The sequence below is a fragment of the Scyliorhinus torazame genome, chromosome 4 (assembly GCF_047496885.1).
Source record: "Scyliorhinus torazame isolate Kashiwa2021f chromosome 4, sScyTor2.1, whole genome shotgun sequence".
Taxonomy (NCBI): domain Eukaryota; kingdom Metazoa; phylum Chordata; class Chondrichthyes; order Carcharhiniformes; family Scyliorhinidae; genus Scyliorhinus; species Scyliorhinus torazame.
The window spans coordinates 11,122,494-11,148,879 of NC_092710.1; the positions used below are offsets into that span (position 1 = coordinate 11,122,494).

The 26,386-nt window shown below is 54.5% G+C and overlaps 1 protein-coding gene across 1 annotated transcript; it reads left to right on the plus strand.

The window, feature by feature from the left end:
* Positions 1–331: 331 nt before the first annotated feature.
* LOC140411556 (G-protein coupled receptor 15-like) lies at positions 332–24,156 on the plus strand. The gene is made up of 3 exons (XM_072500637.1): positions 332–613; positions 17,099–17,156; positions 23,238–24,156. Exons 1-3 carry the CDS (start codon positions 599–601, stop codon positions 24,137–24,139), a joined length of 975 nt encoding a protein of 324 aa, XP_072356738.1. The 5' UTR covers positions 332–598; the 3' UTR covers positions 24,140–24,156.
* The last annotated feature ends 2,230 nt before the right edge of the window (positions 24,157–26,386 follow it).

Sequence of the window (26,386 nt, forward strand, 5' to 3'; positions counted from 1 at the left end):
AACAGACCCCTCCCCTGATAAGGAGAGCCGACACACTGATGATGCAACAGACCCCTCCCCTGATAAGGGGAGCCGACACCGTGATGATGTAACTGACCCCTCCTCTAATAAGGAGAGCCGACACCCTGATGATGTAACAGACCCCTCCCCCAATAAGGAGAGCTGACACCCTGATGATGCAACAGACCCCTCCCCCAATAAGGAGAGCCGACACCCTGATGATGTAACTGACCCCTTCCCTAATAAGAGAGACCGCACCCTGGTGACGGACAGACCCCTCCCCTAATAAGGGGGACCCCACCCCTGATATGGGAGAGATACTCCCTGATGACGATCCGGACACTGACCCCCCCCCCAACTAGGTCTGGACCCTGCCCTGCGGTGACCCCGCCTCCTGACGCCACAAACCCTGATGATGACGTCCTGGTTCTCCCGCCTTGGCGCAGGCGCCTCCCGCCCCCTCGACAGGTGGAACCACTGCAGTGGCCGGCCATTCAGCCCATCAAGTGAGCGCGCACCGGGCCCCTGAGGGAGCGGCCTAACCAGGCGCCCCCAAGGCCAGGAGGAGAGAACAACTCGGCCAAGGTCAATATTACGAATGCAGCAGAGGATGGTAACTTCCCATTTCCTTCAGTGCCTGGTGACTTTTGGAAATGGCCAACCCAGAAGATGTTTGGGGTTGTTTGGGGTTATGGGGGTCACGGGGGGATAGGGAGGGGAAGTGGGCCGAGATAGAGTGCTCTTTTAGAGGGTCGACGAAGACTCGATGGCCTCCTCCTGCACTGGAGGGATTGGAAGGTTCTATGCAGGCTCTGCTACTCTGCCCTGTGGTATGGTTTTGGTAATGGCGCACGGTGCTGGTCATTCTTTGGTCGATCCTGGCTTTGATCCTGGGTAGACAGGGTGCTGTCCGTGTGGTTGGGAAAGGCGCGATCAGGCTATCGAGTTGGATGATCGACCCCCCAGTCTATCCCAGTTTTTATCCCTGGAATCATTCTGGTGAATTTCCTCCGCACTTTTATCAACTGTTTTATGAGCAGCGCGACTCAGTGCCGTAGCCATACCTCCTCCCCGACCCCCCCTGCACAGAAACAATGTCCTCCGGAACGCCTCGATTGAACCAGCCTCCTCCACACTCCCAGGCCGCGCGTTCCCGACCCAAACCCCTCGCTGTGATTTTCTAAAAGCTCATCACATTTGCTTCTTGTTCAAATCACTTTCAATCGGTGCCCTCTCCAGATCCTTTGAAAAACAGGAACAGTTTCTCCCTGAGTCCTCAGTCCAGCTCCCCCCCTCCCCCCCAATGGTTTTGGACATCTCTAATCTCCTCGCCTTTTTTCTCCAAGGAAAACTCGCAAACTCTCCAACCTGTCCTCACAACTGAAGTTTCTCATCTCCCGAACCACTCTTGTGAACCTCCTCTGCTCTCTCTTCAGTGAGTTCGCCTCCTTCCTGTAGTGTAGCCGACCAGGATAGTCCACAATATTCCAGCTGAGGTCTAACTGGTGTCTTGTATCGGCTCAGTATAACTAACTTCCTCGCTCCTGTAATCTCTGCCCCTATAAATAAAGCTCAGGGTACTAGTATCTTTAGGAACTGCTCTCGTTACCTGTCCTCTTCAACGATCTATGCACAAATCTACCCAGCTCCCCCTGTTCCTGCACCCATAGGCCGGAGGAACAGAATTAGGCCACTCGGCCCATCCAGTCCCCTCCGCCATTCGTTGAGATTGTGACTGATCCGCTGTGATAATCCTCATTCCATCTTCCTGCCTTATCCCCGTGACCCTCGACCCCCTCACTGATTAACAATCTCTCAGCCTGGACCATACTGAACGGCCCAGTCTCGACAGCTCTCTGCGGTGAAGAGTTCCACACTCACTCCCCTCCGAGAGAAGATATTCCTCCTCATCTCTGTGTGAAATGGGCAACCCCTCGCTCTGAGATTCTGTCCTCTGCTCCCAGACTCTCCCATACGGGGAAACATCCTCTCAGCATCTCCCCTCACTCTGAGATTCTGTCCTACAGTCCCAGAATCTCCCACACGGGGAAACATCCTCTCAGAATCTCCCCTCACTCTGAGATTCTGTCCTCTGCTCCCAGACTCTCCCACACGGGGAAACATCCTCTCAGAATCTCCCCTCGCTCTGAGATTCTGTCGTCTGCTCCCAGACTCTCCCACACGGGGAAACATCCTCTCAGAATTTCCCCTCACTCTGAGATTCTGCCCTCTGGGCCCAGACTCTCCCACACAGGGAAACATCTTCTCAGCATCTCCCCTCACTCTGAGATTCTGCCCTCTGGGCCCAGACTCTCCCACACGGGGAAACATCCTTTCAGAATCTCCCCTCACTCTGAGATTCTGCCCTCTGCTCCCAGACTCTCCCACACGGGGAAACATCCTCTCAGAATCTCCCCTCACTCTGAGATTCTGTCCTCTTCTCCCAGACTCTCCCACACGGGGAAACATCCTCTCAGAATCTCCCCTCACTCTGAAATTCTGTCCTCTGCTCCTAGACTCTCCCACACTGGGAAACATCCTCTCAGAATCTCCCCTCATTCTGAGATTCTGCCCTCTGGGCCCAGACTCTCCCACACAGGGAAACATCCTCTCAGAATCTCCCCTCACCCTGAGATTCTGCCCTCTCGGCCCAGACTCTCCCACACGGGGAAACATCCTCTCAGAATCTCCCCTCACTCTGAGATTCTGCCCTCTGCTCCCAGACTCTCCCACACGGGGAAACATCCTCTCAGAATCTCCCCTCACTCTGAGATTCTGCCCTCTGCTCCCAGACTCTCTTACACGGGGAAACATCCTCTCAGAATCTCCCCTCACTCTGAGATTCTGCCCTCTACTCCCAGACTCTCACACACGGGGATACAGCCTCTCAGCGTCTCCCCTCACTCTGAGATTCTGTCCTCTGGGCCCAGACTCTCCCACACGTGGAAACATCCTCTCAGAATCTCCCCTCGCTCTGAGATTCTGTCCTCTGGGCCCAGACTCTCCCACACGGGGAAACATCCTCTCAGCGTCTCCCCTCACTCTGAGATTCTGTCCTCTGGGCCCAGACTCTCCCACACGGGGAAACATCCTTTCAGAATCTCCCCTCACTCTGAGATTCTGCCCTCTGGGCCCAGACTCTCCCACACGGGGAAACATCCTTTCAGAATCTCCCCTCACTCTGAGATTCTGCCCTCTGCTCCCAGACTCTCCCACACGGGGAAACATCCTCTCAGAATCTCCCCTCACTCTGAGATTCTGTCCTCTTCTCCCAGACTCTCCCACACGGGGAAACATCCTTTCAGAATCTCCCCTCACTCTGAAATTCTGTCCTCTGCTCCCAGACTCTCCCACACGGGAAAACATCCTCTCAGAATCTCCCCTCATTCTGAGATTCTGTCCTCTGCTCCCAGACTCTCCCACACGGGGAAACATCTTCTCAGAATCTCCCCTCACTCTGAGATTCTGCCCTCTGGGCCCAGACTCTCCCACACAGGGAAACATCTTCTCAGCATCTCCCCTCACTCTGAGATTCTGCCCTCTGCTCCCAGACTCTCCCACACGGGGAAACATCCTCTCAGAATCTCCCCTCACTCTGAGATTCTGTCCTCTTCTCCCAGACTCTCCCACACGGGGAAACATCCTCTCAGAATCTCCCCTCACTCTGAAATTCTGTCCTCTGCTCCTAGACTCTCCCACACGGGGAAACATCCTCTCAGAATCTCCCCTCATTCTGAGATTCTGTCGTCTGGGCCCACACTCACCCACACGGGGAAACATCCTCTCAGAATCTCCCCTCACTCTGAGATTCTGTCCTCTGCTCCCAGACTCTCCCACACGGGGAAACATCCTCTCAGAATCTCCCCTCACTCTGAGATTCTGTCCTCTGCTCCCAGACTCTCCCACACGGGGAAACATCCTCTCAGAATCTCCCCTCACTCTGAGATTCTGCCCTCTGGGCCCAGACTCTCCCACACGGGGAAACATCCTCTCAGAATCTCCCCTCAATCTGAGATTCTGCCCTCTGGGCCCAGACTCTCCCACACAGGGAAACATCCTCTCAGAATCTCCCCTCACCCTGAGATTCTGCCCTCTGGGCCCAGACTCTCCCACACGGGGAAACATCCTCTCAGAATCTCCCCTCACTCTGAGATTCTGCCCTCTGCTCCCAGACTCTCCCACACGGGGAAACATCCTCTCAGAATCTCCCCTCACTCTGAGATTCTGTCCTCTGGGCCCAGACTCTCCCACACTGGGAAACATCCTCTCAGAATCTCCCCTCACTCGGAGATTCTGCCCTCTGCTCCCAGACTCTCCCACACGGGGAAACATCATCTCAGAATCTCCCCTCACTCTGAGATTCTGCCCTCTGCTCCCAGACTCTCCCACACGGGGAAACATCCTCTCAGAATCTCCCCTCACTCTGAGATTCTGTCCTCTGGGCCCAGACTCTCCCACACGGGGAAACATCCTCTCAGAATCTCCCCTCACTCTGAGATTCTGCCCTCTGGTCCCAGATTCTCCCACACGGGGAAACATCCTCTCAGAATTTCCCCTCACTCTGAGATTCTGCCCTCTGGGCCCAGACTCTCCCACATGGGGAAACATCCTCTCAGAATCTCCCCTCACTCTGAGATTCTGCCCTCTGGGCCCAGACTCTCCCACACGGGGAAACATCCTTTCAGAATCTCCCCTCACTCTGAGATTCTGCCCTCTGCTCCCAGACTCTCTCACACGGGGAAACATCCTCTCAGAATCTCCCCTCACTCTGAGATTCTGCCCTCTGGTCCCAGATTCTCCCACACGGGGAAACATCCTCTCAGAATCTCCCCTCACCCTGAGATTCTGCCCTCTGGGCCCAGACTCTCCCACACGGGGAAACATCCTCTCAGAATCTCCCCTAACTCTGAGATTCTGCCCTCTGCTCCCAGACTCTCCCACACGGGGAAACATCCTCTCAGAATCTCCCCTCACTCTGAGATTCTGCCCTCTGGGCCCAGACTCTCCCACACGGGGAAACATCTTCTCAGAATCTCCCCTCACTCTGAGATTCTGTCCTCTGGTCCCAGACTATCCCACACGGGGAAACATCCTCTCAGCATCTCCCCTCACTCTGAGATTCTGCCCTCTGGGCCCAGACTCTCCCACACGGGGAAACATCCTCTCAGCATCTCCCCTCACTCTGAGATTCTGCCCTCTGGGCCCAGACTCTCCCACACGGGGAAACATCCTTTCAGAATCTCCCCTCACTCTGAGATTCTGCCCTCTGCTCCCAGACTCTCCCACACGGGGAAACATCCTCTCAGAATCTCCCCTCACTCTGAGATTCTGTCCTCTTCTCCCAGACTCTCCCACACGGGGAAACATCCTCTCAGAATCTCCCCACACTCTGAGATTCTGTCCTCTGCTCCTAGACTCTCCCACATGGGGAAACATCCTCTCAGAATCTCCCCTCATTCTGAGATTCTGTCCTCTGGGCCCACACTCACCCACACGGGGAAACATCCTCTCAGAATCTCCCCTCACTCTGAGATTCTGCCCTCTGGGCCCACACTCTCCCACACGGGGAAACATCCTCTCAGAATCTACCCTCACTCTGAGATTCTGCCCTCTGGGCCCAGACTCTCCCACACGGGGAAACATCCTCTCAGAATCTCCCCTCACTCTGAGATTCTGCCCTCTGGGCACAGACTCTCCCACACAGGGAAACATCCTCTCAGAATCTCCCCTCACCCTGAGATTCTGCCCTCTGGGCCCAGACTCTCCCACACGGGGAAACATCCTTTCAGAATCTCCCCTCACTCTGAGATTCTGCCGTCTGCTCCCACACTCTCCCACACAGGTAAACATCCTCTCAGAATCTCCCCTCACTCTGAGATTCTGCCCTCTGGTCCCACACTCTCCCACACGGGGAAACATCCTCTCAGAATCTCCCCTCACTCTGAGATTCTGCCCTCTGCTCCCAGACTCTCCCACACGGGGAAACATCCTCTCAGAATCTCCCCTCACTCTCAGATTCTGCCCTCTGGGCCCAGACTCTCCCACACGGGGAAACATCCTTTCAGAATCTCCCCTCACTCTGAGATTCTATCCTCTGCTCCCAGACTCTCCCACACGGGGAAACATCCTCTCAGAATCTCCCCTCACTCTGAGATTCTGTCCTCTGCTCGCAGACTCTCCCACACGGGGAAACATCCTCTCAGAATCTCCCCTCATTCTGAGATTCTGTCCTCTGCGCCCACACTCACCCACACGGGGAAACATCCTCTCAGAATCTCCCCTCACTCTGAGATTCTGCCCTCTGGGCCCAGACTCTCCCACACGGGGAAACATCCTCTCAGAATCTCCCCTCACTCTGAGATTCTGCCCTCTGGGCCCAGACTCTCCCACACGGGGAAACATCCTCTCAGAATCTCCCCTGACTCTGAGATTCTGCCCTCTGGGCCCAGACTCTCCCACACAGGGAAACATCCTCTCAGAATCTCCCCTCACTCTGAGATTCTGCCCTCTGCTACCAGACTCTCCCACACGGGGAAACATCATCTCAGAATCTCCCCTCACTCTGAGATTCTGCCCTCTGCTCCCAGACTCTCCCACACGGGGAAACATCCTCTCAGAATCTCCCCTCACTCTGAGATTCTGTCCTCTGGGCCCAGACTCTCCCACACGGGGAAACATCCTCTCAGAATCTCCCCTCACTCTGAGATTCTGCCCTCTGGTCCCAGATTCTCCCACACGGGGAAACATCCTCTCAGAATTTCCCCTCACTCTGAGATTCTGCCCTCTGGGCCCAGACTCTCCCACATGGGGAAACAACCTCTCAGAATCTCCCCTCACTCTGAGATTCTGCCCTCTGGGCCCAGACTCTCCCACACGGGGAAACATCCTTTCAGAATCTCCCCTCACTCTGAGATTCTGCCCTCTGCTCCCAGACTCTCTCACACGGGGAAACATCCTCTCAGAATCTCCCCTCACTCTGAGATTCTGCCCTCTGCTCCCAGACTCTCCCACACGGGGAAACATCCTCTCAGAATCTCCCCTCACTCTGAGATTCTGCCCTCTGGTCCCAGATTCTCCCACACGGGGAAACATCCTCTCAGAATCTCCCCTCACCCTGAGATTCTGCCCTCTGGGCCCAGACTCTCCCACACGGGGAAACATCCTCTCAGATTCTCCCCTCACTCTGAGATTCTGCCCTCTGCTCCCAGACTCTCCCACACGGGGAAACATCCTTTCAGAATCTCCCCTCACTCTGAGATCCTGCCCTCTGCTCCCAGACTCTCTCACACGGGGAAACATCCTCTCAGAATCTCCCCTCACTCTGAGATTCTGCCCTCTGCTCCCACACTCTCCCACACGGGTAAACATCCTCTCAGAATCTCCCCTCACTCTGAGATTCTGCCCTCTGGTCCCACACTCTCCCACACGGGGAAACATCCTCTCAGAATCTCCCCTCACTCTGAGATTCTGCCCTCTGCTCCCAGACTCTCCCACACGGGGAAACATCCTCTCAGAATCTCCCCTCACTCTCAGATTCTGCCCTCTGGGCCCAGACTCTCCCACACGGGGAAACATCCTCTCAGAATCTCCCCTCACTCTGAGATTCTGTCCTCTGGGCCCAGACTCTCCCACACGGGGAAACATCCTTTCAGAATCTCCCCTCACTCTGAGATTCTGTCCTCTGCTCCCAGATTCTCCCACACGGGGAAACATCCTCTCAGAATCTCCCCTCACTCTGAGATTCTGTCCTCTGCTCGCACTCTCCCACACGGGGAAACATCCTCTCAGAATCTCCCCTCATTCTGAGATTCTGCCCTCTGGGCCCAGACTCTCCCACACGGGGAAACATCCTCTCAGAATCTCCCCTCACTCTGAGATTCTGCCCTTTGGGCCCAGACTCTCCCACACGGGGAAACATCTTCTCAGAATCTCCCCTCACTCTGAGATTCTGTCCTCTGGTCCCAGACTATCCCACACGGGGAAACATCCTCTCAGCATCTCCCCTCCCTCTGAGATTCTGCCCTCTGGGCCCAGACTCTCCCACACGGGGAAACATCCTCTCAGCATCTCCCCTCACTCTGAGATTCTGCCCTCTGGGCCCAGACTCTCCCACACGGGGAAACATCCTTTCAGAATCTCCCCTCACTCTGAGATTCTGCCCTCTGCTCCCAGACTCTCCCACATGGGGAAACATCCTCTCAGAATCTCCCCTCACTCTGAGATTCTGTCCTCTTCTCCCAGACTCTCCCACACGGGGAAACATCCTCTCAGAATCTCCCCTCACTCTGAGATTCTGTCCTCTGCTCCTAGACTCTCCCACATGGGGAAACATCCTCTCAGAATCTCCCCTCATTCTGAGATTCTGTCCTCTGGGCCCACACTCACCCACACGGGGAAACATCCTCTCAGAATCTCCCCTCACTCTGAGATTCTGCCCTCTGGGCCCACACTCTCCCACACGGGGAAACATCCTCTCAGAATCTCCCCTCACTCTGAGATTCTGCCCTCTGGGCCCAGACTCTCCCACACGGGGAAACATCCTCTCAGAATCTCCCCTCACTCTGAGATTCTGCCCTCTGGGCACAGACTCTCCCACACGGGGAAACATCCTCTCAGAATCTCCCCTCACTCTGAGATTCTGTCCTCTGCTCCCAGACTCTCCCACACGGGGAAACATCCTCTCAGAATCTCCCCTCACCCTGAGATTCTGCCCTCTGGGCCCAGACTCTCCCACACGGGGAAACATCCTTTCAGAATCTCCCCTCACTCTGAGATTCTGCCCTCTGCTCCCAGACTCTCTCACACGGGGAGACATCCTCTCAGAATCTCCCCTCACTCTGAGATTCTGCCGTCTGCTCCCACACTCTCCCACACGGGTAAACATCCTCTCAGAATCTCCCCTCACTCTGAGATTCTGCCCTCTGGGCCCAGACTCTCCCACACGGGGAAACATCCTTTCAGAATCTCCCCTCACTCTGAGATTCTGTCCTCTGCTCCCAGACTCTCCCACACGGGGAAACATCCTCTCAGAATCTCCCCTCACTCTGAGATTCTGTCCTCTGCTCGCAGACTCTCCCACACGGGGAAACATCCTCTCAGAATCTCCCCTCATTCTGAGATTCTGTCCTCTGCGCCCACACTCACCCACACGGGGAAACATCCTCTCAGAATCTCCCCTCACTCTGAGATTCTGCCCTCTGCTACCAGACTCTCACACACGGGGAAACATCATCTCAGAATCTCCCCTCACTCTGAGATTCTGCCCTCTGCTCCCAGACTCTCCCACACGGGGAAACATCCTCTCCGAATCTCCTCTCACTCTGAGATTCTGTCCTCTGGGCCCAGACTCTCCCACACGGGGAAACATCCTCTCAGAATCTCCCCTCACTCTGAGATTCTGCCCTCTGGGCCCAGACTCTCCCACACGGGGAAACATCCTCTCAGAATCTCCCCTCACTCTGAGATTCTGTCCTCTGGGCCCAGACTCTCCCACACGGGGAAACATCCTCTCAGAATCTCCCCTCACTCTGAGATTCTGCCCTATGGTCCCAGATTCTCCCACACGGGGAAACATCCTCTCAGATTTTCCCCTCACTCTGAGATTCTGCCCTCTGGGCCCAGACTCTCCCACATGGGGAAACATCCTCTCAGAATCTCCCCTCACTCTGAGATTCTGCCCTCTGGGCCCAGACTCTCCCACACGGGGAAACATCCTTTCAGAATCTCCCCTCACTCTGAGATTCTGCCCTCTGCTCCCAGACTCTCTCACACGGGGAAACATCCTCTCAGAATCTCCCCTCACTCTGAGATTCTGCCCTCTGCTCCCAGACTCTCCCACACGGGGAAACATCCTCTCAGAATCTCCCCTCACTCTGAGATTCTGCCCTCTGGTCCCAGATTCTCCCACACGGGGAAACATCCTCTCAGAATCTCCCCTCACCCTGAGATTCTGCCCTCTGGGCCCAGACTCTCCCACATGGGGAAACATCCTCTCAGAATCTCCCCTCACTCTGAGATTCTGCCCTCTGGGCCCAGACTCTCCCACACGGGGAAACATCCTCTCAGCATCTCCCCTCACTCTGAGATTCTGCCCTCTGGGCCCAGACTCTCCCACACGGGGAAACATCCTTTCAGAATCTCCCCTCACTCTGAGATTCTGCCCTCTGCTCCCAGACTCTCCCACACGGGGAAACATCCTCTCAGAATCTCCCCTCACTCTGAGATTCTGTCCTCTTCTCCCAGACTCTCCCACATGGGGAAACATCCTTTCAGAATCTCCCCTCACTCTGAGATTCTGTCCTCTGCTCCCAGACTCTCCCACACGGGGAAACATCCTCTCAGAATCTCCCCTCACTCTGAGATTCTGCCCTCTGGGCCCAGACTCTCCCACACGGGGAAACATCCTCTCAGAATCTCCCCTCACTCTGAGATTCTGCCCTCTGGGGCCAGACTCTCCCACACAGGGAAACATCCTCTCAGAATCTCCCCTCACCCTGAGATTCTGCCCTCTGGGCCCAGACTCTCCCACACGGGGAAACATCCTTTCAGAATCTCCCCTCACTCTGAGATTCTGCCCTCTGCTCCCAGACTCTCTCACACGGGGAAACATCCTCTCAGAATCTCCCCTCACTCTGAGATTCTGCCCTCTGCTCCCACACTCTCCCACACGGGTAAACATCCTCTCAGAATCTCCCCTCACTCTGAGATTCTGCCCTCTGCTCCCAGACTCTCCCACACGGGGAAACATCCTCTCAGAATCTCCCCTCACTCTCAGATTCTGCCCTCTGGGCCCAGACTCTCCCACACGGGGAAACATCCTCTCAGAATCTCCCCTCACTCTGAGATTCTGTCCTCTGGGCCCAGACTCTCCCACACGGGGAAACATCCTTTCAGAATCTCCCCTCACTCTGAGATTCTGTCCTCTGCTCCCAGACTCTCCCACACGGGGAAACATCCTCTCAGAATCTCCCCTCACTCTGAGATTCTGTCCTCTGCCTCCAGACTCTCCCACACGGGGAAACATCCTCTCAGAATCTCCCCTCATTCTGAGATTCTGTCCTCTGCGCCCACACTCACCCACACGGGGAAACATCCTCTCAGAATCTCCCCTCACTCTGAGATTCTGCCCTCTGGGCCCAGACTCTCCCACACGGGGAAACATCCTCTCAGAATCTCCCCTCACTCGGAGATTCTGCCCTCTGCTCCCAGACTCTCCCACACGGGGAAACATCCTCTCAGAATCTCCCCTCACTCTGAGATTCTGCCCTCTGGGCCCAGACTCTCCAACACGGGGAAACATCCTCTCAGAATCTCCCCTCACTCTGAGATTCTGCCCTCTGGGCTCAGACTCTCCCACACAGGGAAACATCCTCTCAGAATCTCCCCTCACTCTGAGATTCTGCCCTCTGCTCCCAGACTCTCCCACACGGGGAAACATCCTCTCAGAATCTCCACTCACACAGAGATTCTGTCCTCTGCTCCCAGACTCTCCCACACGGGGAAACATCCTCTCAGAATCTCCCCTCACTCTGAGATTCTGCCCTCTGGGCCCAGACTCTCCCACACGGGGAAACATCCTGTCAGAATCTCCCCTGTCTCTGAGATTCTGCCCTCTGCTCCCAGACTCTCCCACACGGGGAAACATCCTCTCAGAATCTCCCCTGTCTCTGAGATTCTGCCCTCTGCTCCCAGACTCTCCCACACGGGGAAACATCCTCTCAGAATCCCCCCTCACTCTGAGATTCTGCCCTCTGCTCCCAGACTCTCCCACACGGGGAAACATCCTCTCAGAATCTCCCCTCACTCTGAGATTCTGTCCTCTGCTCCCAGACTCTCCCACACGGGGAAACACCCTCTCAGAATCTCCCCTCACTCTGAGATTCTGTCCTCTGGGCCCAGACTCTCCCACACGGGGAAACATCCTCTCAGAATCTCCCCTCACTCTGAGATTCTGTCCTCTGCTCCCAGACTCTCCCACACAGGGAAACATCCTCTCAGAATCTCCCCTCACTCTGAGATTCTGCCCTCTGGGCCCAGACTCTCCCACACGGGGAAACATCCTCTCAGAATCTCCCCTCACTCTGAGATTCTGCACTCTGCTCCCAGACTCTCTCACACGGGGAAACATCCTCTCAGAATCTCCCCTCACTCTGTGATTCTGTCCTCTGGGCCCAGACTCTCCCACACGGGGAAACATCCTCTCAGAATCTCCCCTCACTCTGAGATTCTGTCCTCTGGGCCCAGACTCTCCCACACGGGGAAACATCCTCTCAGAATCTCCCCTCACTCTGAGATTCTGTCCTCTGGGCCCAGACTCTCCCACACGGGGAAACATCCTCTCAGAATCTCCCCTCACTCTGAGATTCTGTCCTCTGGGCCCAGACTCTCCCACACGGGGAAACATCCTCTCAGAATCTCCCCTCACTCTGAGATTCTGTCCTCTGGGCCCAGACTCTCCCACACGGGGAAACATCCTCTCAGCATCTCCCATCACTCTGAGATTCTGTCCTCTGGTCCCAGACTCTCCCACACGGGGAAACATCCTCTCAGAATCTCCCCTCACTCTGAGATTCTGCCCTCTGGGCCCAGACTCTCCCACACGGGGAAACATCCTCTCAGCGTCTCCCCTCACTCTGAGATTCTGCCCTCTGGGCCCAGACTCTCCCACACGGGGAAACATCCTCTCAGAATCTCCCCTCACTCTGAGATTCTGTCCTCTGGGCCCAGACTCTCCCACACAGGGAAACATCCTCTCAGAATCTCCCCTCACTCGGAGATTCTGTCCTCTGGTCCCAGACTCTCCCACACGGGGAAACATCCTCTCAGAATCTCCCCTCACTCTGAGATTCTGCCCTCTGGTCCCAGATTCTCCCACACGGGGAAACATCCTTTCAGAATCTCCCCTCACTCGGAGATTCTGTCCTCTGGGCCCAGACACTCCCACACGGGGGAACATCCTCTCAGAATCTCCCCTCACCCTGAGATTCTGCCCTCTGCTCCCAGACTCTCCCACACGGGGAAACATCCTCTCAGAATCTCCCCTCACTCTGAGATTCTGCCCTCTGGGCCCACACTCTCCCACACGGGGAAACATCCTTTCAGAATCTCCCCTCACTCTGAGATTCTGCCCTCTGGGCCCAGACTCTCCCACACGGGGAAACATCCTCTCAGAATCTCCCCTCACTCTGAGATTCTGTCCTCTGGGCCCAGACTCTCCCACACGGGGAAACATCCTCTCAGAATCTCCCCTCACTCTGAGATTCTGTCCTCTGCTCCCAGACTCTCCCACACGGGGAAACATCCTCTCAGAATCTCCCCTCACTCTGAGATTCTGTCCTCTGCGCCCACACTCTCCCACACGGGGAAACATCCTCTCAGAATCTCCCCTCACTCTGAGATTCTGTCCTCTGCTCCCAGACTCTCTCACACGGGGAAACATCCTCTCAGAATCTCCCCTGTCTCTGAGATTCTGCCGTCTGCTCCCAGACTCTCCCACACGGGGAAACATCCTCTCAGAATCTCCCCTGTCTCTGAGATTCTGCCCTCTGCTCCCAGACTCTCCCACATGGGGAAACATCCTCTCAGAATCTCCACTCACTCTGAGATTCTGCCCTCTGGGCCCAGACTCTCCCACACGGGGAAACATCCTCTCAGAATCTCCCCTCACTCTGAGATTCTGCCCTCTGGGCCCAGACTCTCCCACACGGGGAAACATCCTCTCAGAATCTCCCCTCACTCTGAGATTCTGTCCTCTGGGCCCAGACTCTCCCACACGGGGAAACATCCTCTCAGAATCTCCCCTCACTCTGAGATTCTGCCCTCTGCTCCCAGACTCTCCCACACGGGGAAACATCCTCTCAGAATCTCCCCTCACTCTGAGATTCTGCCCTCTGCTCCCAGACACTCCCACACGGGGAAACATCCTCTCAGAATCTCCACTCATTCTGAGATTCTGCCCTCTGGGCCCAGACTCTCCCACACGGGGAAACATCCTCTCAGAATCTCCCCTCACTCTGAGATTCTGCCCTCTGGGCCCAAACTCTCCCACACGGGGAAACATCCTCTCAGAATCTCCCCTCACTCTGAGATTCTGCCCTCTGCTCCCAGACTCTCCCACACGGGGAAACATCCTCTCAGCATCTCCCCTCACTCTGAGATTCTGCCCTCTGGGCCTAGACTCTCCCACACGGGGAAACATCCTCTCAGAATCTCCCCTCACTCTGAGATTCTGCCCTCTGCTCCCAGACACTCCCACACGGGGAAACATCCTCTCAGAATCTCCACTCACTCTGAGATTCTGCCCTCTGGGCCCAGACTCTCCCACACGGGGAAACATCCTCTCAGAATCTCCCCTCACTCTGAGATTCTGCCCTCTGGGCCCAGACTCTCCCACACGGGGAAACATCCGCTCAGCATCGACCCTGTCAAACCCCCGGAGAATCCTCGATGTCTCAATAATTTTACTCCTTATTTCTCATTGCCTCCACGTTTTATATGGGGCGAAATTCTCCCGAAACGGCGCGATGTCCGCCGACTGGCGCCCAAAACGGCGCCAATCAGACGGGCATCGCACCGCCCCAAAGGTGTGGAAGGCTCAGCACCTTTGGGGGCCGAGCCCCAACATTGAGGGGCTAGGCCGACGCCGGAGGAATTTCCGCCCCGCCAGCTGGCGGAAACGGCCTTTGTTGCCCCGCCAGCTGGCGTGGAAATGACATCTCCAGGCGGTGCATACGCGGGAGCGTTAGCGGCTGCTGACAGTTTCCCGCGCATGCGCAGTGGATGGAGTGTCTTCCGCCTTCGCCATGGTGGAGACCGTGGCGGAGGCGGAAGGGAAAGAGTGCCCCCACGGCACAGGCCCGCCCGCGGATCGGTGGGCCCCGATCGCGGGCCAGGCCACCGTGGGGGCACCCCCCGGGGCCAGATTGCCCCGCACCCCCCCCCCAGGACCCCGGAGCCCGCCCGCGCCGCCTTGTCCCGCCGTTCAAAAGGTGGTTTAATCCGCGCCGGCGGGACAGGCAATTTATCGGCGGGACTTCGGCCCATCCGGGCCGGAGAATGGAGCGGGGGGGACCCGGCCCGATTCCCGCCCCCGCCGAATATCCGGTACCGGAGACTTCGGCAACCGGCGGGGGCGGGATTCACGGCAGCCATCGGCCATTCTTCGATCCGCTGGGGGGGTCGGAGAATGACGCCCTATGTCTCTCAGTTTGAGACTCGGAGAGGGATTTTCCGATTCTGCGGCTAAGTGCCGAATCCGGCGTGGCAACTGTGGTGTTTTACGACCCCAAAATCGGTCGCACCGTACAACATAGCGGCGGCCGTGCGCAACGGCACACCTGCCAAAATACCGCGCCAGAGGCCGCTCTTGCGACGCTCTGACCCCTCCAAGCGGCGTACTCCAGGAGCCGCGCGAGCCGGCCGAAGGCGGGGACTGTCTCGCGGGCCGGTTCCGCCAGCGGCCTCCGCCCTGTACCAAGGCGGGGCCGCCGCAAGCCACGGCCGCGCGATGCCCGGCCACGGCCCCGGCAATTGCCCGGAGCGTAGCGGCAGCTGGAGGCGGGCGCGCTACCCTGCCGTCCTGCTCGGCCCCCAGCGACACGGGGAGTCGGTGGCCATTTTACGCCAGTTTCTACTCCTGGATCGGAGAATCCCGCCCCACACGTCAACCGCGCAGTCGGGAACTCGGCACATCGGGGGGCGGAGCATCGGGGTGAACCATCCAATGGCGTGCGGCGCACGACGCGGTTGACTCCGGCCTCGAGGGGCGGAGCCTCAATAACCGGCGACGCCCCCTATTTTGGCGTCGGGAGGGATTCTCCGCCGTTGGCCGATAGCAGCGAGCAATGGAGATTTCCGGACTCGGGATCAGGTGAGGGTCAGTTGATTGAAGGTAGGGGGAATCTTGAAGGGTCTGTACCTGATTGATGGACTACATCGGTCGGAGGCTCTGTCTCAGTCGGAGGGTCCGTGTCTCTCGGAGGCTCCGTCTCGGTCGGAGGCTCTGACTTGGTCGGACGGTCGGACGTAAGGTACGCCGAGGTCCGTGAAGATCATTGGTGAGCCAGATGGGTTTTTCCGACAATCGGCAATGGTCACTGTCAGACATTTAATTCCAGATTTGTATTGAATTTCCCCGTCCGCCATGGTGGGATTCGAACCAGCGCCCCCAGAGCATTACCCTGGGTCTCTGGACTACTTATCCAGTGACAAAGCCACTGCCCTGCACTGGATGGAGCTGAAAGTGCGCTACTTGTTTTGGGTTTTGTATTAGTTTGAGCTGCTCCATCAGGTTCCTACAATGTCCCAGGTCACGTCGCTGATTCAATTTCCGATGCTGCCTCTGATGTGCACTCTGACAAAGGAAGGTTCAGGCTTGGAGATAGGTTTAACACATTTATAGAACAGTTAACAATTCTCCTACTTGAGTTCGACTCTCCTGCTGAACTTACTATAGTAACTCGGTCTAACTAACCAGTCTGCTCTAAGCCATGCGGTGGGTGTGATGCTCTGATCTGCCCCTGTCTCTCTGAGTGTCGCCTATGGAAAGAGAAAGAGCATGTGTGCCCTGTCCTTTTATATGGGTCGCCCCCTTGTGGTAGTGTCACCTCTGGGTGTGTCTTGACCTATTGGTCGTGTCCTATCTAACTGACCTATTTATTGAATGTCTGTGTGTCATGAAAGTCTCTGGTTCTCCCTCTAGTGGTTATTTAGTTGCAGTGTATCTGCATTAACCCCTTGTGTATTTACAGTGATGCGTATCCACCACACTTTCTCGTTGACTAGGACTCTGTACAATCCCATCCACCACTGAACAGAGTGGCCACACTTAAAGAGAGCAGACACGCCCCGGGGTGGTGTTGCTGAGAGAGGAACTCCGCCCGGGGGTCACTGTCTGTGCGGAGTCTGCACGTTCTCCCCGTGTCTGCGCGGGCTTCCTCCGGATGCTCCGGTTTCCTCCCACAGCGTGTAGGTGAGCTGGGGTTATTGGGATGGGGGGGGGGGGAGGTGGGGGGGGGGGGTGTTCCTTGGGTAGTGTCCCTCGTTCAGAGGGTTGGTGCAGACCAGATGAATCGAATGGTCTTCAATTCTGCACTTTCAGGATTCTGCGGAAACTCTGGCATGTGGACGATTACTGAACAAGACATCGGGACCTGGAGGTGAGATGGAGATTGTAGCTTCCATTCAACCTGCTGGTTTTAATTGTCCCATCATCCAATTCGATCCCGAAGCTTAAAGAACGCTCCCTTGACACAGACGTAACTCGATGTCGCAGCCTTCTTGCTCACATTGAAAACAAGCAAGAATGTCGCAACCTTCATGTCCCGTCTGGGGAGATGGAGCAGGGTACAAATTGGGAGCACTGGGAAAGCTATGCCTGAGAGCTGGATGCTGAGGGAGTTACATCAAGGGCACATCACTCCTCAGAGCAAATGATGGAAACGTTTTATACCGTCAAGAAAGTATATTACCTGATCCTTGCCATGATTGGTGTTCCAGGTAAGTGAGCGTAACTATTTACGAAGGTCGCTATTCGGGGCGGCACAGATGGAGACGGGCAGACGATGTTGCAATGATGTCGAATGAAAGGACCCTTTGAGAGACAATGATTCCACGGCACAGCGGTTAGCACTGCTGCCTCACAGCACCAGGGACCCAGGCTCAATTCCCTCCTCGGGTGACTGTGTGGAGTCTGCGCGTTCTGTGTCCTCTGCTCTTTGTGGTTTTTACGAATGACTTGGATGAGGAAGTGGAGGGGTGGGTTAGCAAGCTTGCCGACGACGCGAAGGTTGGGGGACTTGTGGATAGTGTCGAGGGCTGTTGCAGGTTAGAACAAGGACATTGACAGGATGCAGAGCTGGGCTGAGAAGTGGCAGGTGGAGTTCAACCTCGCTAAATGTGAAGTGATTCATTTTGGAAGGTGAATTTGAATGTTGAATACAGGGTTAAAGGCAGGATTCTTGGAAGTGTGGAGGAACAGAGGGATCTTGGGGTCCACGTACATAGATCCCACAAAGTTGCCACCCAGGTTGATAGGGTTAAGAAGGCGTGTGGTGTGTTGGCTTTCATTAACAGGGGGATTGAGTTTAAGAGCCGTGAGGTTTTTCTGCAGCTTTATAAAACTCTAGTTAGGCCACACTTGGAATATTGTGTCCAGTTCTGGTTGCCTCATTCTCGGAAGGATGTGGATGCTTTGGAGAGGGTGCAGAGGAGATTTACCAGGATGCTGCCTGGACTGGAGGGCAGGACTTATGAAGGTTGAAGTAGTGAAGTAAAAAACTCAACACTATTCTTAGAATTGCCCCTATACCAAAAAGTGTCAATAAGACATTCTAGATGGCGAACAGCAATTCTCACTCCCTGACTCCTATGCAGACTTAGGTGGGTGCTATTCGGGTCAATCTATATTTTCAAGTTATCCCTCATCCCCCGATAACTCTTCCTCCCTCCTCCCCCCTCTCTCGCTCTCCTATCACTCTCCCTCTCTACTTCCCCCCTCTCCCCTATCTCTCTCCTCCCCCTCTCTCTCCCCCTCTCTCCCCTATTCTCTCTCTCCCCCCCAACTCTCTCTCTCTCCTCATCTCTCTCCTTCTCCCTCTCTCCCCCCTATATCTCTCGCTCTCTCCTCCCCTCTCTCTCTCTCTCTCCCTACCTCTCCCCCTCTCTCCCTCTCCCCCCTCTCTCTCTCCCCTCTCTCTCTCCCCCCCCCATCTCCCTCACTCCTTCCTCCTCTCTCGCTCCCTCTCTCTTCCCCATCTCTCTCTCCCTCTCTCCTTCCCCCTCTCTCTCTCTCTCTCCCTCCCCCCCAACTCTCTCTCCTCATCTCTCTCCTTCTCCCACTCTCTCTCTCTCTCTCTCCCCCTAGGGAACTACAGGCCGGTGAGCCTTACTTCAGTGGTAGGGAAATTACTGGAGAGAATTCTTCGAGACAGGATCTAATCCCATTTGGAAGCAAATGGACGTATTAGTGAGAGGCAGCATGGTTTTGTGAAGGGGAGGTTGTGTCTCACTAACTTGATAGAGTTTTTCGAGGAGGTCACAAAGATGATTGATGCAGGTAGGGCAGTGGATGTTGTCTATATGGACTTCAGAAAGGCCTTTGACAAGGTCCCTCATGGTAGACTAGTACAAAAGGTGAAGTCACATGGGATCAGGGGTGAGCTGGCAAGATGGATACAGAACTGGCTAGGTCATAGAAGGCAGAGAGTAGCAATGGAAGGATGCTTTTCTAATTGGAGGGCTGTGACCAGTGGTGTTCCGCAGGGATCAGTGCTGGGACCTTTGCTGTTTGTAGTATATATAAACGATTTGGAGGAAAATGTAACTGGTCTGATTAGTAAGTTTGCAGACGACACAAAGGTTGGTGGAATTGCGGATAGCGACGAGGACTGTCTGAGGATACAGCAGGATTTAGATTGTTTGGAGATTTGGGCGGAGAGATGGCAGATGGAGTTTAATCCGGACAAATGTGGGGTAATGCATTTTGGAAGGTCTAATGCAGGTAGGGAATATACAGTGAATGGTAGAACCCTCAAGAGTATTGAAAGTCAGAGAGATCTAGGAGTACAGGTCCACAGGTCACTGAAAGGGGCAACACAGGTGGAGAAGGTAGTCAAGAAGGCATACGGCATGCTTGCCTTCATTGGCCGGGGCATTGAGTATAAGAATTGGCAAGTCATGTTGCAGCTGTATAGAACCTTAGTTAGGCCACACTTGGAGTATAGTGTTCAATTCTGGTCGCCACACTACCAGAAGGATGTGGAGGCTTTAGAGAGGGTGCTGAAGAGATTTACCAGAATGTTGCCTGGTCTGGAGGGCATTGGCTATGAGGGGCGGTTGAATAAACTCGGTTTGTTCTCACTGGAACGACGGAGGGTGAGGGGCGACCTGATAGAGGTCTACAAAATTATGAGCGGCATAGACAGAGTGGATAGTCAGAGGCTTTTCCCCAGGGTAGAGGGGTCAATTACTAGGGGGCATAGGTTTAAGGTGAGAGGGGCAAGGTTTAGAGTAGATGTACGAGGCAAGTTTTTTACGCAGAGGGTAGTGGGTGCCTGGAACTCGCTGCCGGAGGAGGTGGTGGAAGCAGGGACGATAGGGACATTTAAGGGGCATCTTGACAAATACATGAATAGGATGGGAATAGAGTGATACGGACCCAGGAAGTGTAGAAGATTGTAGTTTAGTCGGGCAGCATAGTCGGCAGGGGCTTGGAGGGCCGAAGGGCCTGTTCCTGTGCTGTACTTTTCTTTGTTCTTTGTTCATTGTTCTACCTCTCTCCTCCCCCCCCCCCCCCCCCCCTCTCTCTCCCTCCCTCTTCAGTAAATACAAGCTGCCAGTGGATGGGGATGTGGTGGACCCGGCACCTCAGCTCCTCCCAACCCTGTGCTCCGTTCTGAGAGCCGTGGCTGGGATTTGAGTTCCATTCACTCAGCATCCCCACCCGACAGTTGCCTCTCCTCCCTCGTCTTCCCTCTCGCCCATTTGGGAAAACTGCCTCTGCCAGCTGACCACCTGCGGGTGGAGAAGGTCTCCAGGGGGAGGACCCAGTATGTGGTGGTCCTGCGCTGCTCCGCAGGGGTCCCGGGCGGGAGATGCCACTTGCGATCGGAGATTAAGGAGCTCCACGGACTCCCAGGCCCGCCAGCCTTTGCTGCGGCCGAGGGAAGCCCCCCTTCCAGATTTGCGTTGGTTGCCTGGGGTTGCAGCCCCTGATCACTTTCAGGGGGCTTGCTCCTCAACGCTCGGTTGCACTTCAGCCCCGTGCCCCCCCCCGCCCCCTTCATTGCCAGCATCCCTCCCCAACTCAACTGCCTTCCCTTGCCCTCAAATTCCATCCCCCCCCCCCCCCCTCCGTGTATATCCTGGGAGACTTCCCGCCGCATCCAGCTGAGCTCGCCACTCCGAATCCTGCTCCCGTCCTGTCCCATGAGCCGCGGGCGATTAAGGTCCATATCGGGGAGGGCCCAGGGGAGGGGGGGCGGTTTGCTCAAAAGAGGTGGGTTACTAAGCTTCGCCCTGGCGGGCACCGCTTTGAAGGCGATCCAATCACAGAGGCGGTGATTGTTAATCCAGGGAAGGGATTATTATTTAAATGATAAAATATTAAAACATGCTGCTGTGCAGAGAGACCTGGGTGTGCTAGTGCATGAGTCGCAAAAAGTTGGTTTACAGGTGCAGCAGGTGATTAAGAAGGCGAATGGAATTTTGTCCTTCATTGCTAGAGGGATGGAGTTTAAGACTAGGGAGGTTATGCTGCAATTGTATAAGGTGTTAGTGAGGCCATACCTGGCATATTGTGTTCAGTTTTGGTCTCCTTACTGGAGAAAGGACGTACTGGCGCTGGAGGGTGTGCAGTGGAGATTCACTAGGTTAATCCCAGAGCTGAAGGGGTTGGATTACGAGGAGAGGTTGAGTAGACTGGGACTGTACTCGTTGGAATTTAGAAAGATGGGGGTGGATCTTATACAAACATAAGATTATGAAGGGAATAGATAGGATAGATGCGGGCAGGTTGTTTCCACTGGCGGGTGAAAGCAGAACTAGGGGGCATAGCCTCAAAATAAGGGGAAGTAGATTTAGGACTGAGTTTAGGAGGAACTTCTTCACCCAAAGGGTTGTGAATCTATGGAATTCCCTGCCCAGTGAAGCAGTAGAGGCTCCTTCATTAAATGTGTTTAAGATAAAGATAGATAGTTTTTTTGAGGAATAAAGGGATTAAGGGTTATGGTGTTCGGGCCGGAAAGTGGAGCTGAGTCCACGAAAGATCAGCCATGATCTCATTGAATGGTGGAGCAGGCTCGAGGGGCCAGATGGCCGACTCCTGCTCCTAGTTCTTATGTACTTGTTTGAAGCAGGAGGGTAGAATGGGGACGAGCTGATAGCCAGGTAGACAAAGCTACCTGGCGAGGTGCCCCACCTCATTTCAATGTATCAAGCATACCCCTGGAAGCGTATCTCTGCTTTTCCCTGTTTCTTGCATGCTGTACAAACAATGCAGACCGTACATAGGGAAGGAAGGAGAGACTGCAGAATATAATGTTACAGTTATAGCAAGGTGTAGAAAAAAGATCAACTTAATACGAGGTAGGTCCATTCAAAAGTCTGATGGCAGTAGGGAAGAAGCTGTTCTTGAGTCGGTTGGTACGTGACCTCAAACTTTGGTATCTTTTTCTTGGACTGGGCTACATTCACGACCTTTTGTAGTTTCCTGCGGTCTTGGGCAGAGCAGGCTCCATACCAAGCTGTGATACAACCAGAAATAATGCTTTCTATGGTGCATCTGTCACAGTTGGTGAGGGTCGTAGCTGACACGCCAAATTTCCTCAGTCTTCTGAGAAAGTAGAGTCGTTGGTGGGCTTTCTTAACTATAGTGTCGGCATGGGGGAACCAGGACAGGTTGTTGGTGATCTGGACACCTAAAAACTTGAAGCTCTCGACCCTTTCTACTTCGTCCCCATTGATGTCGACAGGGGCATGTTCTCCACTACGCTTCCTGAAGTTGTTGACAATCTCCTTCGTTTTGTTGCCATTGAGGGAGAGATTATTGTCGTCGCACCAGTTCACCAGATTTGGGCGCAGAGATGGCGGTGATTATGGGAAGTGGGGTTGACTTTTGAAAATTACTTACCACACCTCCAATCCCACCCCTCTTCATGCTAAAGGCTTGCCATTCCTACCCGGGTTAGCCATGGATAACGGGAAGAGGATGTGTAATTAGGAAGGGAAGAAAACTGGCAGTCCGTTTCCCTTTCATAGATATTTTTCATAGAATTTACAGTGCAGAAGGAGGCCATTCGGCCCATCGAGTCTGCACCGGCTCTTGGAAAGAGCACCCTACCCAAGGTCAACACCTCCACCCTATCCCCGTAACCCAGTAACCCCACCCAACACTAAGGGCAATTTTGGACACTAAGGGCAATTTATCACGGCCAATCCACCTAACCTGCACATCTTTGGACCGTGGGAGGAAACCGGAGCACCCGGAGGAAACCCACGCAGACACGGGGAGGATGCGCAGACTCCGCACAGACAGTGACCCAAGCCGGAATTGAACCTGGGACCCTGGAGCTGTGAAGCAATTGTGCTACCCACAAGGCTACCGTGCTGCCCATCAGGGCTTAGTGAGAACGCCAATCCAGTGAGCCGTTACCACCCTGGGAAAAAATTGTCTGAATACATGTTATAACATCTTTATTACAACAGCAAGTTCCTTTCTCACTTCCAATGCTCTCTTTCAGTTAATTTAGTGGCAATTGTGATCCTGTCCCGGGGAAAGTGTGGCCTCTCTACTTGCACCACTCGCTACCTCGTGGCCATGGCAGTAACTGATCTATTGGTCATTATCGTGGAGGTCATCCTGAGCCGGATCAATTATTACTACTTGCCGGGATCTTTCCTGAACATCACTCCTCTGTGTAGCATTGTCAGTGTGCTCGTTCGGGCAGCCACAAACTGCTCTGTCTGGTTCACCGTCATTTTCTCCTTCGATCGATTTGTGGCCATTTGCTGTCAGACGCTTAAAAGTAAATACTGCACCGGGAAAACTGCGGCTGTCGTCATCGCAACAACCTGCCTCCTGCTGTGTTGCAAAAACGTCCCCCTGTACTTCATATATAAACCTCTGTTGATAATCGACAACACGCCCTGGTACTGTGACGTAAAGCCAAATTGCTTCACTGATCCCATCTGGGTGGGATATGGCTGGTTTGATAAGGTGTTGACGCCATTGCTGCCGTTCGCTTTCGTCGTGCTGCTCAATACGCTGACAGTCCGACACATTTTAGTCGCCAGTCGCTCCCGGAAGAGGCTCAGGGGTCAGAGTCAGGCAGAGAATCACAGCGACCCTGAGATGGAGAGTCGGAGGAAGTCTATAATTCTACTCTTCGCCATATCGGGCACCTTCATCCTCCTCTGGATGGTGTTTGTGATTGAATTCTTATATTATACCATTACAGGGCGAGGCCCCGGGAGTTACAATGATTCTGAGTACATCTTACAGCAAGTTGGATACATGTTGCTGAATTTAAATTGTTGCACAAACACATTTATTTATGGGGTGACTCAGTCCAAGTTCAGGGAGCAGATCAAGTTTGCTGTAAAATGCCCAGTTACATCGATTATTGACTTCATTAATAAATAAATCAACTGAGCGTGGAAACATAGACATTGGAGCTTCAATGTTCGGCAGACAGGATATTTAGGACAGGGCACTATTCCTCATTGACAGAAAAATATAGATCAACATGTCATTGCGTGAGTTCTGAGGGAGTGCTGCACACTCAGAGGGTCAGTACTGAGGGAGTGAGGCACTGTCAGAGGGTCAGTACTGAGGGAGTGCCGCACTGTCAGAGGGTCAGTACTGAGGGAGTGCTGCACTGTAGGAGGGTCAGTACTGAGGGAGTGCTGCACTGTCAGAGGGTCAGTACTGAGGGAGTGCCGCACTGTAGGAGGGTCAGTGCTGAGGGAGTGCTGCACTGTCAGAGGGTCAGTGCTGAGGGAGTGCTGCACTGTCAGAGGGTCAGTACTGAGGGAGTGCTGCACTGTCAGAGGGTCAGTACTGAGGGAGTGCTGCACTGTCAGAGGGTCAGTACTGACGGAGCGCTGCACTGTCAGATGGTCAGTACTGAGGGAGTGCTGCACTGTCAGAGGGTCAGTACTGAGGGAGTGCCGCACTGTCAGAGGGTCAGTACGGAGGGAGTGCCGCATTGTCAGAGGGTCAGTACGGAGGGAGTACTGCACTGTCAGAGGGTCAGTACTGAGGGAATGCTGCACTGTCAGAGGGTCAGGACTGAGGGAGTGCTGCACTGTCAGAGGGTCAGCACTGAGGGAGTGCTGCACGGTCAGAGGGTCAGCACTGAGGGAGTGCTGCACTGTCAGAGGGTCAGTACTGAGTGAGCAATGCACTGTCAGAAGGTCAGTATTGAGGGAGCGATTCACTGTCGGAGGGTCAGTACTGAGGGAGTGCTGCACTGTCAGAGGGTCAGTACTCAGGGAGAGCCGCACTGTCAAAGGGTCAGTACGGAGGGAGTACTGCACTGTCAGAGGGTCAGTACTGAGGGAATGCTGCACTGTCAGAGGGTCAGTACTGAGGGAGTGCTGCACTGTCACAGGGTCAGTACTGAGGGAGCGATTCACTGTCGGAGGGTCAGTACTGAGGGAGTGCCGCACTGTCAGAGGGTCAGTACTGAGGGAGTGCCGCACTGTCAGAGGGTCAGTACTGGGGGAGTGCAGCACTGTCAGAGGGTCAGTACTGAGGGAGGGCCGCACTGTCAGTGGATCAGTACTGAGGGAGTGCTGCACTGTCAGAGGGTCAGTAGAGGGAGTGCCGCACTGTCAGAGGGTCAGTACTGAGAGAGTGCTGCACTGTCAGAGGGTCAGTACTGAGAGAGTGCTGCACTGTCAGAGGGTCAGTACTGAGGGAGTGCTGCACTGTCAGAGGGTCAGTACTGAGGGAGTGCCGCACTGTTCTGGGGCCGTTGCTGTTTGTCATTTTTATCAATGACCTAGAGGAAGGCGCAGAAGGGTGGGTGAGTAAATTTGCAGACGATACTAAAGTCGGTAGTGTTGTCGATAGTGTGGAAGGATGTAGCAGGTTACAGAGGGATATAGATAAGCTGCAGAGTTGGGCTGAGAGGTGGCAAATGGAGTTTAATGTAGAGAAGTGTGAGGTAATTCACTTTGGAAGGAATAACAGGAATGCAGAATATTTGGCTAATGGTAAAGTTCTTGGAAGTGTGGATGAGCAGATGGATCTAGGTGTCCATGTACATAGATCCCTGAAAGTTGCCACCCAGGTTGATAGGGTTGTGAAGAAGGCCTATGGAGTGTTGGCCTTTATTGGTAGAGGGATTGAGTTCCGGAGTCGGGAGGTCATGTTGCAGCTGTACAGAACTCTGGTCCGGCCGCATTTGGAGTATTGCGTACAGTTCTGGTCACCGCATTATAGGAAGGACGTGGAGGCTTTGGAGCGGGTGCAGAGGAGATTTACCAGGATGTTGCCTGGTATGGAGGGAAAATCTTATGAGGAAAGGCTGATGGACTTGAGGTTGTTTTCGTTGGAGAGAAGAAGGTTAAGAGGAGACTTAATAGAGGCATACAAAATGATCAGGGGGTTGGATAGGGTGGACAGTGAGAGCCTTCTCCCGCGGATGGAAATGGCTGGCACGAGGGGACATAGCTTTAAACTGAGGGGTAATAGATATAGGACAGAGGTCAGAGGTAGGTTTTTTACGCTAAGAGTAGTGAGGCCGTGGAATGCCCTACCTGCTACAGTAGTGAACTCGCCAACATTGAGGGCATTTAAAAGTTTATTGGATAAACATATGGATGATAATGGCAGAGTGTAGGTTAGATGGCTTTTGTTTCGGTGCAACATCGTGGGCCGAAG

Coding starts and splice junctions, on each gene's coding strand:
- LOC140411556 (XM_072500637.1), top strand. Junction 17,157..23,237: donor CAAGACATCGGGACCTGGAG/GTGAGATGGAGA, acceptor GCTCTCTTTCAG/TTAATTTAGTGGCAATTGTG.